The 14343-nt window shown below is 53.5% G+C and overlaps 2 protein-coding genes across 2 annotated transcripts; one reads left to right on the plus strand and one right to left on the minus strand.

The window, feature by feature from the left end:
• Window positions 1-395: 395 nt before the first annotated feature.
• Window positions 396-10519, minus strand: LOC122367273. The gene is made up of 5 exons (XM_043340228.1): window positions 10463-10519; window positions 9991-10122; window positions 8999-9490; window positions 2366-2565; window positions 396-1501 (listed from the first exon to the last, which is right to left on the minus strand). Exons 2-3 carry the CDS (start codon window positions 10097-10099, stop codon window positions 9006-9008), a joined length of 594 nt encoding a protein of 197 aa, XP_043196163.1. The 5' UTR covers window positions 10100-10122; window positions 10463-10519; the 3' UTR covers window positions 396-1501; window positions 2366-2565; window positions 8999-9005.
• Window positions 10520-11034: 515 nt separating this feature from the next.
• Window positions 11035-13772, plus strand: LOC122367271 (amyloid-beta-like protein). The gene has a single exon (XM_043340225.1). It carries the CDS (start codon window positions 11148-11150, stop codon window positions 13071-13073), a length of 1926 nt encoding a protein of 641 aa, XP_043196160.1. The 5' UTR covers window positions 11035-11147; the 3' UTR covers window positions 13074-13772.
• The last annotated feature ends 571 nt before the right edge of the window (window positions 13773-14343 follow it).

Genomic DNA, 14343 nt, shown 5'->3' on the forward strand with positions numbered 1-14343 from the left:
GGTGAAGAGAGAGGGCTTCACCTGGCACCGACTTCACTCTCGGAGGGGGGAGGGTACCGAGGTCAACGACCGCCAGCCATGGGCCACGTGACCCGGTCAATGACCGCCAGGTAGGGGGCACGTGACCTGGCCCCGGGCGTCTGACAGGACACCTGCAGAATGCGGTGAGAGGGGGAGGGGAGGGGAGGGAGGGGCAGCCAGCTGTGCGGCCTCCGACGTACTCACGACCAACCCATGGCCCACCATGATTTTTTTTCATGCTGTCGTTCCGTCAGTTTTCGATTGAAAGCATTCATGATTCAACACAAGTCAAATGAGCTACCATGTCTGGCCGATATTTGTAAAAACAAAAATGACTGAGCAAAAGATGCCAACAATGGCCACAAAAACAGTACCTGTCTGTTGAGATTCGTGTATTAGCGGCACACACACCCCCATTGACGAGCCTATGGCGGCAGTAGGCGCAGAGCAGCCCCCCCCCCCCCCAATTTCCCGCTGCCTACCCCACGCCGTAACACTTGGGCGACACGAGCTCCGGGCCAGCCCCCCCCCCCCACACACACACACACACAGACACTCGGACCACTCGGACCAGGCGGGGCAGCGAATCGAGCTGTCCTTATGTCCGCGGCTAACCGATGTAGCCGTTAGCACATGCAGAACTGATTTGCACGTGTGCTACACGGCACTACTGGAACGTAGCACTGCGGCACAAAAGCCCGATCAACATGCATCAGGTACTAATAATGTATGTATGTGCAAAACACGCCCCCAAACATAGATACAACGCGTTAGGTGGGGTATCTACTTCAGCGTAGCTCGGTTGGGCCACCCCGATCTCACTATAATACCAACGCGAACGTTGTTCGACGTGATTAAACAGACGACTTCAACGCGAATAACATTTACAGCGGCCAGGCACTCGCGTCTTCGATGTGGGTTCCAAGGAAAACGCAGACACCACACGTTAAAACGTCCTGGCAGCGCGAGAAACTACCAACTTCCAGCGTTTGTAACGATACGATTAGCACAATCTATAGCACCATCTGAAGAGATTTGGAGACGCGATTAAACACGTATCAAACAACGCCAGGTCACTAAGATTTCAACTAATTCAACGACTTCACTGATGATTGTTGTTTTCGGCAAGCCGGATCGCTGCTTCCGAGATCCTACTCAGACTAGTAGCACACAGATAACACCCAAATAGCACCCACTGGCAGTTTCAGCGACTGGCCACCGACGGGCCGCGGCCGGCAGCCACCGGGCCGACCCCAGGTCACCCCTGACCTACGGGTATAGATACAAGCTGAGGTGTCACCTCACAGCCAGGTTCCACGTGTCTCCGTCTGACACTCCGCAGCTGGCCACTGGAGGCAGACTGCAGACGATAGACTGCGGTACAGACGTCACACAGCGGTACAGACTTCAGACTGCGGTACAGCCTGCCGACCAACCGACTGGAGAACCGCAGACGTCAGACTGCAGGACAGACTGCAGTCTTTAAAGGTAGTGTGCCACCTTTGAAAGATTTCCCATTTTATTTTTCCTAGGATAAGAAGCTTCTGTTTTTACCTAATATCGCAACAAAAATCAAAAATGGGCCTGGAATAGTGCCTTTTTCGTCTAAAAGTTTTTCGGTTTTTAGATATGTATAACAACTGTAGTGGGCTCACCTGCAAACAGGCGTCGGGCAACAATCGCGAATGCGGCGCACTTGTGACAATAAGCAAAGGTCATTATAGTGTTACGACCATACGACGTACGGGAATGAGTTATCAGCTGTCTAATCGTAGACAACACAATGTCGAGCCTTAAACTGTAAGCCCGTATTGGTATTGTTTCTTTTATTTGGCTGTCGAACATTATTTATGGTTTGAAATATGATTTTATGTAAAATAATTGATATGAAAAAGCCGTCTTATAAGTTATGACCCCATTTCACCACACGCAAGTGGCAGAAATGACAATGATCAGCTGACGCATTTTTCTTGGCCGAAGTCAGAGCGCGCGGCCCGACGCACCACGCGTATTTGGAAATTCCGACCTCGACGAGCATCAGAAGCCACCTAACAGGCGTGTTCGAAACCGCAGGAGATGATGATGAACGGGTTTATCGAAACTTGATTGGATGAGCATATCGGTAATAGCGATTTCAGTGTGTGCATTTATTGTTCATAGTGGTGTGAAATGTGGTTGGGGTACGACCGACAACCCGTCGGGGCGAATTTCGCACTGGGGTACTCAAAATTTGAAGAATTTAAGACGTTTCCATGAGTTTTGAAGGTACGGATAAGTTCTAAAAATCCGGTTCTCCTTATCTGGGCCATTAACTCCATACGGTCCAAGAAAGCTGGCACACTACCTTTAAACGACAGACTGCAGAGCAGACGGCAGACTGCACGTCTGATCAACAGACTGCAGACGCCAGACGGCGCCCCCGGCCGACTGCGGACGCCAGATGGCGCTCCGTCCGGCCTTCTCTCGCCATCCGTCAGTAATGGCCCATCAGTACCGAACACTGCACATAACCCGTGCACGCTGCTTCCTCCCACAAAGCTGGCACTGAAATAGACCAGAAACGGGGAGCGCCGGTTAGAAAGTGGCCGAATGCCTAAGGATTCCGTAATCTGAACAGTGACAAAGCACCAGTGACATAAAGGTCACCTGCAGCGAGTCTACTTTTGCCAAATTGTCAGGGAACTCAGATTTGTTTTTCAATAGAAAAACACAATTCTAAAGAATAGTGTTTTAACCTTCCAGGCGGTGGGGGGGGGGGGGGGGGCAATTTTTTGCCCCCCCCCCTTTAGTTTTTTCAATATATCTCGAGAACCGCAGCGCCGATCGTCACCAAACTTTCAGTACCCTCCCGGGAGCAGCTAGCGCACATGGTGACCAAAAATTTTTCCAAAGGCTACGATAGGTTGGCCGCTAATGACGTCAGAGTGACGTCATTTTTGCCATTTTCGACCCCAAAAAAGGTTTCGCGGGAAGAGCTGTCAGGCCTACAGCTTTAGAGATACAGAAAAATGTTTTAGACATAAAAGGTGTGGAATTAAAAGAGCTACAAAATTGCTATTTCGGTTTTTCGAATTTTTTGGATTTTGACCCCCAAAAATCAAAAAATAGATTTTTTGACTATAATAGCAAAAAAATCCAAAAAGTTTTTTGAATTTCGAAAAAACCGGAATATATGTGATAGCCCCTACCGCCTTCTATCTACATACCAAATTTGAGATCGATACCTCTTTTTTTGGCCAAGTTATAGCGAAAAAACTGTTCAAAATTGATGACGTCAAATTTTCAAACTCAATTTTTAGCAATTCTAGACCTCGTAGCGCAAAACAAAGACCACCATTAGACTCCCCGTGACGAGCTGCATCGAATCGATACCCATTTTATGCAAAAATATCAACTTTGAAATTTGACCTTTTTTGACCTGACCTTGACCTGACCTCCACCAGAAAGTGACCTAAACCGTACCTGATGGTCTTATAACCAACACCATTGAGTTGGAAATGAAAAAATGGCCATAAAACATGCATCGCATAACCTTAGTAAAGTTGGGCTCATGTGGTGACCCTTGGTGACCTTTGGTGACCTGACCTGTGACCTGACCTGGTATGACCAGTGACCTCTAATAGCAACATATGTACTAGACAACTGGCGCCTTATCACTGATTTTCGACAAAATGCGTTTTACTCGGTGTTATAGCGCTTTCCCTAGAAGCCCCGTGAACGGTGAAACATTTTATCTTTGACCTGACCTGTGACGTCATCGGTGACCCCGAGGTCAATGAAATTTGGTTTCCCTCGACAAATTTGACAGGGCTATCGAACGCCGTTTGAATTTTCCGGATCCGTCCAGTAGTTTCGGAGATACGGGGGGGGGCAAAAAAGTGCCCCCCCCCCCCCACCGCGCGGAGGGTGGCTGGTAGGCCCACCGCATGCCGGGTTAATTATTGACAACAAACCTTCGGTTACGAACAGAGACAGTCAGCGGTAAAGCGAGAGCTCTCTGCTCCACGGCCATTGCTACCATCCTTTCTCATCCCCTTACCTAAATCGCACGATTGGCAAAGGAGACTGAAACTCAGGTTAGAGTTCCAGGAGCCGGGTCGAACTAGGAGACGTGTTGGATGGTTCGACGGGATTTTCAGCGTCGTCAGAGTTTAAGGGATCGGTGGAAGCGGAGGGAGGGGTCAGTATGGCCTTGGTATGGCCACAGAGGTCGTCAGAATTAAATAGGCTCGGTCAGGTCACGGGGGCCGTTGCCATAAGGGAGCGGCGGGGTCACAGAGGTCGCCAGAGTTAGATCCCGCTGATGTCACGGGGGCCTCCAGACGGAGCTGGCACAGGGTCCGATCGTGAGCCGGCCAGACAGGTGAAAATAGCCGCCGGGACGGCCCCCGGGCCGCACCCATGGAGCGGAGCGGGGGAGGGTCGGCGGCAGCGCTGATGACCGGGAGACCAGCGGAAGGGAGACCTTTCAGTCTAAGAACGGCGGACGAGGCCACACTGATCTATGTAGTTGGGCTCGTTAGTCCCTGGTGTTGTTGGTTTGGCGACTTCCCCGGCCAGTGGATACAATCGATGACCCATGAGCAGCCAACAATAACAACAGCTTGTAAAAATAACTGACAATACGCCGTCCCAACTGCGAAGTAGGGAACATAAGGCAGAAGCTGATGTGATGTTATGCAAGAGGCACCAAGCGGTAACGAACAGTGCAACAAAAGCAATAGGTCACGTAGGGAGAAACGGCGACCACACCTGCTCCAGGCGCCCTGCTCTCTAACAACGTCAAAGTCCCTCGTCACACTCCAAATACAGTCCTGGCCCAGCCTGCAGGCGCGCCTGGAGCCACCGTCGTCCGGCGCGGGCCCGGTGCCATGATCCGCAGCTGGCAGCGGCGGCGGCACGGCGCAATGGAGACAACACAGCGGCGGTTGGTGCCGATCACGAGGACAGCGCGTGGCCGCCCCCACCCCCACCCCCAGGGGGGGGGGGGAGTTCATCGGCTTCGACGCAAACAGGGAAGCGAGCGACGGAGGCCGGCCGTCCGAGTAAAAAGGTCGCCCGATCGGCCGGAATGGGTGGCGCTGAAGGAGATCAGTCCGACGGAGCCATCGAATCTGGACCAGCACCGAAAGGTTGAACGCATTCTAAGCACTAAACGCAGATAATAAAATCGACGGGGGCATATAAAACATTACATGCGTGTGCATTATGCAAGTAACTGAGAGTTCCCCATCCAAAAGAAGCCTAAATTTTGTTACGGCAGTTTGAACCAATGATCGCATCCAAAGGACTTAGAAACAAATTTACATAGTCTGAGATAAGTATTATTTAACCCGGCAGGCGGTGGGCCTACCAGCCACCTTCCGCGCGGTGGGGGGGGGGGGGGCATTTTTTTTGCCCCCCCCCCCCGTATCTCCGAAACTACTGGACGGATCCGGAAAATTCAAACGGCGTTCGATAGCCCTGTCAAATTTGTCGAGGGAAACCAAATTTCATTGACCTCGGGGTCACCGATGACGTCACAGGTCAGGTCAAAGACAAAATGTTTCACCGTTCACGGGGCTTCTAGGGAAAGCGCTATAACACCGAGTAAAACGCATTTTGTCGAAAATCAGCGATGAGGCGTCAGTTGTCTAGTACATATCTTGCTATTAGAGGTCACCGGTCATACCAGGTCAGGTCGCAGGTCAGGTCACCAAAGGTCACCAAGGGTCACCACATGAGCCCAACTTTACTAAGGTTATGCGATGCATGTTTTATGGCCAGTTTTTCATTTCCAACTCAATGGTGTTGGTTATAAGACCATCAGGTACGGTTAGGGTCACTTTCTGGTGGAGGTCAGGTCAAGGTCAGGTCAAAAAAGGTCAAATTTCAAAGTTGATATTTTTGCATAAAATGGGTATCGATTCGATGCAGCTCGTCACGGGGAGTCTAATGGTGGTCTTTGTTTTGCGCTACGAGGTCTAGAATTGCTAAAAATTGAGTTTAAAAATTTGACGTCATCAATTTTGAATAGTTTTTTCGCTATAACTTGGCCAAAAAAAGAGGTATCGATCTCAAATTTGGTATGTAGATAGAAGGCGGTAGGGACTATCACATATATTCCGGTTTTTTCGAAATTCAAATTTTTTTTTTTGGATTTTTCGGCTATTATATTCGAAAAATCTATTTTTTTATTTTTGGGGGTCAAAATCCAAAAAAAAACTCGAAAAACCGAAATAGCAGTTTTGTAGCCCTTTTGATTCCACACCTTTTATGTCTGAAGCATTTTTATGTATCTCTAAAGCTGTAGGCCTGACAGCTCTTCCCGCGAAACCTTTTTTTGGGTCGAAAATGGCAAAAATGACGTCACTCTGACGTCATTAGCGGCCAACCTATCATAGCCATTGGAACAATTTTTGGTCACCATGTGCGCTAGCTGCTCCCGGGAGGGTACTGAAAGTTTGGTGACGATCGGCGCAGCGGTTCTCGAGATATATCGAAAAAACTAAAGGGGGCAAAAAATTGCCCCCCCCCCCACCGCCTGGAAGGTTAAGCACCATAAATGTCAACGAAGTAGAAATGGATAAGGTAGCGCGGACAACTAGAAGTCACGAAAGTGTGTCATTTCTGAAGAACGGCTACAGCCATTCTAAGAAGGAAGTTCAATCGGTACCCAACGCAGACGCAAAAAGCGGCCCACATTGGCTGACCTTGGCGTTGGCTGCGCGTTCACCCTTGTGTCAGCATCTGTCTGTTGAACACGCCGCGGGGCTGTGGCGTGCCGAGTCGGTAAAAACTGAGCTGGCACCGAGCGCCGATCGTGCAATGGCCTTGGGCTCGCCGGCTGTGAGACGAGCGACAACGGCAGCTTCCGATCGAGCGTCAAGTCGACAGCGACGACCGCCGACCGAGCGTCGAGTCAACATCGACACCCCACGCGGGGTTGGAGAGCGACCGGGACCGACTCGGCAGGGGGATGCCATCGTGGCGCAGAAACACGAATCATTAGCCTTGTGTAAAAAAGCCCGAAACGAAGATGCCTTGAGAGAAAACAAAGCAGGCATGGACATACTCATCAGCAGCTATCAACTGATACTTCTCATGCTGTTTCTATGGGGCAAAACAAATGTTCAAAAATGTCTGTCCTTGTGAAGGACAAACTGCCCATACCAACGTCATCAGTCAACAGTCACCTGGGTCCTGAAAGTCCAAGCCAAAAACGGAGGGGAGCTCCAGCTAACCTCACCCTTCTCCGAAGGACCACATCGCAGGTGCGCGGCTGCCAACCAGCCGGTCCGGGCCCGCCGTCAAACCAGGTGCTCTGCCGAGCCGCCGCGGCAGAGCACCTGGCCACGCTGTCCGCGCGTGGCCCGGGCCGGGGCCCGCCTGGCACCGGTGCCGGCACACCTTAACCTCATCAAACGCCCCGCAGACGGTCGGCAGTTCATAGACCCCGACGGGCGGTCCCCGACGGTACCGACGGCGGCCAGCGCGTGCGACCGTCGACGGGCACGTGTCCGACGGCAGCGGACACGTGAGGCGGGGACAGGTGCGAGCCGCGCCGATGGGACGGCAGCTCTGTCACATCCGCTGTTTGGAGAGGTGGAGCAAAACCGGACGGGTGGGAGCGGTGGAGCGAGATATAATGTAGAACGATTCACAATTCAAATGAAATGCTTCGTTCCCTGGTGACCGTTAGAGAAAAATATTTTCGAGGTTTGTGATTCACTGAAAGATGGAGGCCATGGCCCACCAACAGTAAGAAGGACATTGTTCAATTGAAAATACGCTAAAAATAAAACAGATGCGTCAGCACACTCGAACAAAGCGACCCTCGATCCACCCCAGTCGCCGTCGCTCGTCAGAGCTGCCACAAACAGGGTCGACCTTTGCCTTGTACCGCCGCTGCCAGTCCCCCTCCGTCGGCACCTCCGCCCACCCGCGGCGGCGTGCAACCTTGGCACCCGGCGGCCACAGCTGGCACGCACACTGCGTCGGGAACGACGCGTCGACGGGGGGACTGAGGAAAACACCGCCGGCCGGAGCGGCCCCGACGGCCGGCCACCCTGTTTGAGTCCGAATGAAGGCCGGCTGAGTCAGTGACAATGTGGATCGGCTTTGTCCCCGAACGGCCTCAGTTCGCGCGGAAATCGGGACAGGGTGGGTTTTAAGGCACTATTTTCGTTTCTCTTGAGAGAGAAATAGGTGACAGGAGCAGCCGACGCTGTTGTTTGGCTCGAGGAGCGAGGAAAAGTTGGACAAAGTAAGGCCGAGGGCTTAGAGACGGCTCAATAAAGTGATCTTGAACTCAATATCAGTGCAAAAACTGCTGGAACAAAGACGATAAATGCGGACGGTGCTCCGAAGAAAAAACAACGGCATTGAGAACTGACGAAAGTAATTTAGGCGACCTGCTACATTCTCTTTGTGCTGAATTTGAAAACGACTCGCCTGACAGCAAAACGAGTTGGACGGTTTATGGTTCTGTAACTAAGGAAAAGGCTTGGTTATATAACTGCAGCTCATTACAAAATATAACTTGAAAAGTGTGATTACAAAACATTAGGTGTGCATGCCAATCACGCCGCTGCGAATAAATGCAGACTGATCGGTTCATATCATAGGTATCAATCGCTTGTCACATGGGAAGCTGAAAACAGACGGCTTAGCGTGGACTCAGTCGAGACGGACAGATCGAACACAACCGATTTAAAAAAAAGAAAATATGGTTCATCGAAGGTCTTGTTCTGGCTACCGTCGTTAAAACACTTTCCCAGTAAGACGAAAAACGCTTTCGTTACCCAAGAATTCAATCGAACCTAGATGAAAATGGCGGATGAATATTGAAAATCTCATGGTGGCTACCACCTACCTGCAATAGCCGCAGACTGCTATCAGTGCGGTTAAATCGCACTGATACCCGCCCTGTCCTGCCCTGTCCTGTCCTGCCCTGACGTCCTGCCCTGACGTCCTGCCCTGCTCTGCCCCGTCTCACCTGCGGCTCACTGCTGTTTGCGCGGGTGGACGGCCTGCAGGTCGCGCGCGATAAACTTCTCCTCCTGAGCGGCCTGGCCGCCGGGCATGTTGAGGTGCGTGGGCTGACCGCCGGGCATGTGCAGCTCGTCAGCCGTGTGACCGCCCGTCAGGTGCACGTCAAACGGCTCCGGCACGTTGGTCTGCATCACAGAGTGCAGGCTGATGGCGCCGCGGCAGTCGTACGACTGCACGTGCGAGTCGGGCGCGGCCGGCGGCGCCCCTCCGGCCGTGCGGGGCACGTCCTGGCCAGCGCGGCCCACCGACAGCCCGCCGCCGCTCAGCAGCGCCAGTCGGCCCGAGATGTCCCGCGAGCGGCGCGCGCTGAACTTGAACCGCGACGAGTTGAGCTCGTCCAGGTTGGGCGGCATCAGAGGCGGGTGCAGGCTGGTCGAGTGCACGTGCAGCTCAGACGACGGGCTCAGGTGCAGCTTAGAGAGCTGGGAGCGGGTCACTGAAACACAGGGCGAGTCATTAAACACCGTCTGGTGCCAGCTGTATGATGGGAAACAGGGACACAGGCCAACTTGAAGGGCGATAGTGGAAAATGATCTGTTGGCTAATAAGCTGAAACATAGGTGGACCTTATTTTTCAAGAGTGTACAGCTCCTAAAATTCTTGCTCAACTTAGGTACAAGTTGTTTTGCTTATTCTGTGCATTTTCTGCTGTGGAAATATTACACAGAAAACAAAACACAAACACTTTCATACCACAGGATCTCAGCCATGTTCACCTGTGTACATTCAGAACATGTGATATATCAATAATTTGAAGTAGTAATAAATGGTATGATATCTTGTTCAATTGCAACATTTTTTTTTTTAATCTCACTTTCCCAAACCCACATATAATAAAAATAAAATCATATTGCATAGATTTTACAGGAAATCCTAAAATGAAATCTGGCAGTGAAACAGAACCAAAGGTTTCGTGTAGCTATGGTATGCTCTTACCCTGGTGCACCTCCTGACCCTTGTCTGGTGTAATGCCTACACCTGATGAAACAGCTTCACAGCAATGCTTCAGAGGCAGGCCCTTGGCCAGTGGACGAGACAGAGCCATCGTAACACCTTGTTGACAGCAGCCTGGAAAATAAAAATACATGTACTGGCAGAGCCAAGGGGTATCACCCATGCCAGGAATGTAGGTATAACCATCTCTACCTGCAATGTCATGTTAGGAATACCTGATATCAATGTTAGGAAAACTGAAAGTTGTGTTTTCTTTACACAGAAAGCAGAATGAGCTGAAGCATGAATCATGAAAGGAAGGTCAGGTCACTGATGCTTCAAGACAACTTGAGCTAGTTGTCAACTGTGGCTCACTTTAACGAAACGCAACAGCAGGAGACTTATGTCCAACCGCCATATATGCTGAAAACAGAAAAGCAAAGAAGATAAGCTCAACAGTCGACGGTCCTCCCACCTCAGCCTCAAGAAGTCAAATGACAACAGCAGTCCGGCGCGGTACCTCGCCAGTTTCGTCACAACAAATGTAAGCAAAAAGGCTTGTAAACATTACAAGGTAGGGTAGTCGATGGCACGAAAAAGAAGCTCAGTTGGCAGTCATACGGCAAATTAAATGACGTCAGTATTTAATATTTTTCCAATTTTAGCTAAAATTAATTCAATTTTGTTTTTTTTTATATGTCTGGATTATTAAATGTTAAGCATAAAATTGTTTTTTGACAAAAAATAAAACAATTTGAATGTGTAAAATTTATTTGACGTCATTTTCTCAGAGAAATTACTTCAATGTATTCACCAAGGTATTCACCACATGAATCGGACTTCGAAGATAAAAAGTTAACTTTTTAAAAATAAACCGATAAAATAAAAATATAAATCATTCAATGTGATAAAATCAAAATTATCATCCATATAAAATCAATTTAAGTATCAACTTAGAATGAAACCGAGCATAATCATGAAACTACTTTTGTGCCGACGAAAAGCTCCCGGCGCATGAGCACTATCCCCAGCTGTGTGGTATCGATCGCGGGCCCTACGCCGCGCCGAGCCGGGCCCGGAGGGTCCGCCGCAGTTCGCCGCCGAGGTGCCCAGTGACGGTGGGGGAGGCGGAGCTCCGTGTGGACCCGGACACGGTGAGGATGGCGGGGAAGGAACTCTTTGTCGTTGTTGCGTTGCTTTCGATATCAAAATTCACAGACGGCTATGTGGAGGCTGTGGGTGCCAGTAGCGTTGACATGCCCCAGCCGAGGTCGGAGCCGCAGGTAGCGATGGTCTGCGACCAGCCCGACCACTACCATAATCAATACATGGATTCGGCCGGCCGCTGGGTCTCCGACCTGGACAACAAAGACGGCTGCCTGAAGAACAAGGAGGAGATTCTCGAGTACTGCAAGCGGGTCTACCCGAAGCTGGAGATCACCAACATCGTCGAGTCGACGCACTCGTTCATGGTGGACGACTGGTGCAAGCTGGGCCACGACAAGTGTCAGGAGTCGTACCTGGTGAAGCCCTACCGCTGCCTGGAGGGCAAGTTCCAGTCGGACGCACTGCTGGTGCCCGAGCCGTGCCAGTTCGACCACATCCATAACAGCTCCTGGTGCTGGGACTTTGACCGCTGGAACCAGACGGCCGACAAGGCGTGCCGCGACCGCGGCATGGCGCTGCGCAGCTTCGCCATGCTGCTGCCGTGCGGCACCGACATCTTCACCGGCGTGGAGTTTGTCTGCTGCCCACTGCGGGAGGCCACCACGCAGCCGCCGGCGCAGCAGCCCTTCGAGAAGAACTTCCCGCCTCAGCTCACCTCTGAGATCAACATCGACGCCGAGGCCATCACCCTGGAGCCGGAGCTCGAGCTGGAGCCCGAGGCGGCCACGCGCGACCCCTACTTCACGCGTTTCGACCCGCGGGTGGAGCACGACGCGTTCAAGGCTGCCGAGCGGCGTCTGGAGTCGGCCCACCGGCGCAAGATCAAGCGGATCATGCAGCGCTGGACCGAGCTGGAGGACCGCTACCAGAAGATCAAGGCTGAGAGCCCGGCGCAGGCCGACCAGTTCAAGACTAAGATGACGGCGCACTTCCAGAAGCTGATGGACCAGCTCAAGGACCAGGGCGCCGCCGAGAAGCACCAGTTGGTGTCGCTGCACCAGCAGCGGATCGTAGCGCACATCAACGAGCGCAAGAAGGACGCGCGCGCCTGCTACGTGCGCGCACTCGGCGAGAAACCCATCCAGACGAACGTCGTGCACAAGTGTCTGAGCCGCCTGACGCGGGCGCTGTTCAAGGACCGTCACCACACGATCTCGCACTTCCGCCACCTGCTGACCACCGACCCGGAGACGGCCAGCGCTCAGCAGACGGCCACCGCCCAGCACTTGCACGACATCGACCTCATGGTGAACAACAGCCTCCAGATGCTGGAGCGTTTCCCCAGCGTGCAGCAGAAGATCCTGCCGGAACTGTCCCGCACGGTGGCCGAGCTGCGGCGCCAGGACTCGACGCCGGCAGAGCTGATGGGCGGCCAGGTGCTGGACGCCGCCGGAGAGGTGCAGGATATGGTCCAGAAGGCTGCCGACGACCGTGCTGCCCAGGAGAAGATCCTGGCCGCCGAGCAGCGCGCGCGTGATGAGAAGCTGGCCGCGCACGAGGCGGCGCGCGAGGAGCTGCACCGCGTCGAGGCGGCCGCCGGTCACCGCGTCGACGACTTCGATCCGGAGACGATGGAGGACGAGACGCTGCCCGGTCAGAACGTCGAGCCGGTCATCTCTCACGCGCAGGCCAGCGCGCACACGCAGGGCGAGGCCACGTACCAGGTGCTGCGGCCGGCGCACGGCGGCGGCGGCTCGGGCGGCGGGCGCGGCCTCTACTTCACGGTGGCGCTGGCCAGCATCGCGCTGACGGTGGCGCTGGTGGCCGGTGCGCTGACGCTGCGCCGCCGCCAGCGCGCGCCGCGCAGCCTCGGCTTCGTAGAGGTGGATCAGACAGCGGCGCCCGAGGAGCCGCACGTCACCCAGATGCAGGTCAACGGGTACGAGAACCCCACCTACAGATACTTTGAGAGCAAATGAGCGGCGCAGTAGGAGCGCTCCGCAAGTTCTTCAGCGTTTGACGAGAGGAGGTTTTAGTTCTTTGAGGGTGGAGCGCATCCCATATAGGTGTACATTAAACCAAGACTCATTCGTGCGCTAGCGTCGTGTGTATAAACGTATTTTGTGTATACGCTTTTGGTAGCGGCGTTGGCGGGCGGGCGGTGTAGACGTGGTGTCTGCGTCTCTGTATAAGCCCGTCGAGATTATCCCAGTTGTAACCATGTGCCATACGCGGCCGGCGCCGGCGCAGGCGCGACGATAGATACATTCCCGGTCGGCTGTTCATTCTGTGTGACTTTCGGCGACTCTCGGCAGCTTTGTCCACCTTTAGCTTGGCACTCGCGCGCGGGTGCCTGCGACGCAGCTTTAACGTTACGTGTCCTGTTACCCTGCCACTTGCGCACTGGCCACTGCAGTTTCCCTTTATCTCTCAGACATTCCTCGGTCTTTGCCCATCCCTTTGTGATCTCCCGTTGGTGGTGTGCTCGCGCGCGCTCGTGATGTGATGATGTATCGGGCGCGGCGCGCCGGGCGGGCGGCGGCGCGCGCCCCGGAGAGTGTGAGGCCAGTGCGGGCGGCGGACGGACGGCCGTTCTCCGCCAGGCCCGGTCTAGTCAGCGGCGGCTGCCAGCCGCAGCCAGACAACTGTCGGTCGCCAATAAAGCAGCTAGATTTGGAGCGGTCGTTTTTGCGCTGGGAGAAGACCGATGGCCGGCGGTGGTCGGCCGTGCCCGGACAGCTGAGGAGGAGGGGTAGGGCGGGGGCCCCGTCAGCTCGAGCTGCGAGCTGCGGCTCCCGCTCACAATGGTCCACCCCTGGTGGTGATGAGGGAAATGGCCGCCCTCTGAAGCCGGCGATAAGGAAGATGTGCCGGCGGTTAGGGTCGGCAGCGGCGCTGGTCGCCGCGGCCTCCGTCCCGGGATTAAACGCACGACGCTGTGGGCGGCCGCTGATTAGGTTAGGGGGCGGGACGGGACGGGACGGGAAAGGTCGTCTGGCGGCCGAGCCTGGATATTGGATCCAGGAGGAAGAGAGGGCTAGTGGGCTAATGACTCCAAAGAACCGAGGATTAACGTCATGCCCAACACCGAAGGGAAGTATTCTTGTCACATAGTTTCGCATAAACCTCCGTCTGAGTCCATCAATGTTAGAGTTAAATACCTGGGCTGGGAGGATAGTCCAATGAGACACAAATCTCGGCGTCAGACGTGCCGGCCAGCTGCGTTCGTTCTGCAGGAGCCACTACCCG

This window comes from Amphibalanus amphitrite, unplaced genomic scaffold (genome assembly GCF_019059575.1).
Source record: "Amphibalanus amphitrite isolate SeventyFive unplaced genomic scaffold, NRLGWU_Aamphi_draft 000860F_arrow, whole genome shotgun sequence".
NCBI classification, from domain to species: domain Eukaryota; kingdom Metazoa; phylum Arthropoda; class Thecostraca; order Balanomorpha; family Balanidae; genus Amphibalanus; species Amphibalanus amphitrite.

What these genes read in the sequence shown, in the direction of transcription:
- LOC122367273 (XM_043340228.1), bottom strand. Translation starts at nt 10,099, where the DNA reads ATGGCTCTGTCTCGTCCACTGGCCAAGGGCCTGCCTCTGAAGCATTGC. An exon ending in GGGTCAGGAGGTGCACCAGG is followed by an intron (nt 9,491 to 9,990) that starts GTAAGAGCATAC and finishes CCTGTGTTTCAG; the next exon opens with TGACCCGCTCCCAGCTCTCT.
- LOC122367271 (XM_043340225.1), top strand. Translation starts at nt 11,148, where the DNA reads ATGGCGGGGAAGGAACTCTTTGTCGTTGTTGCGTTGCTTTCGATATCA.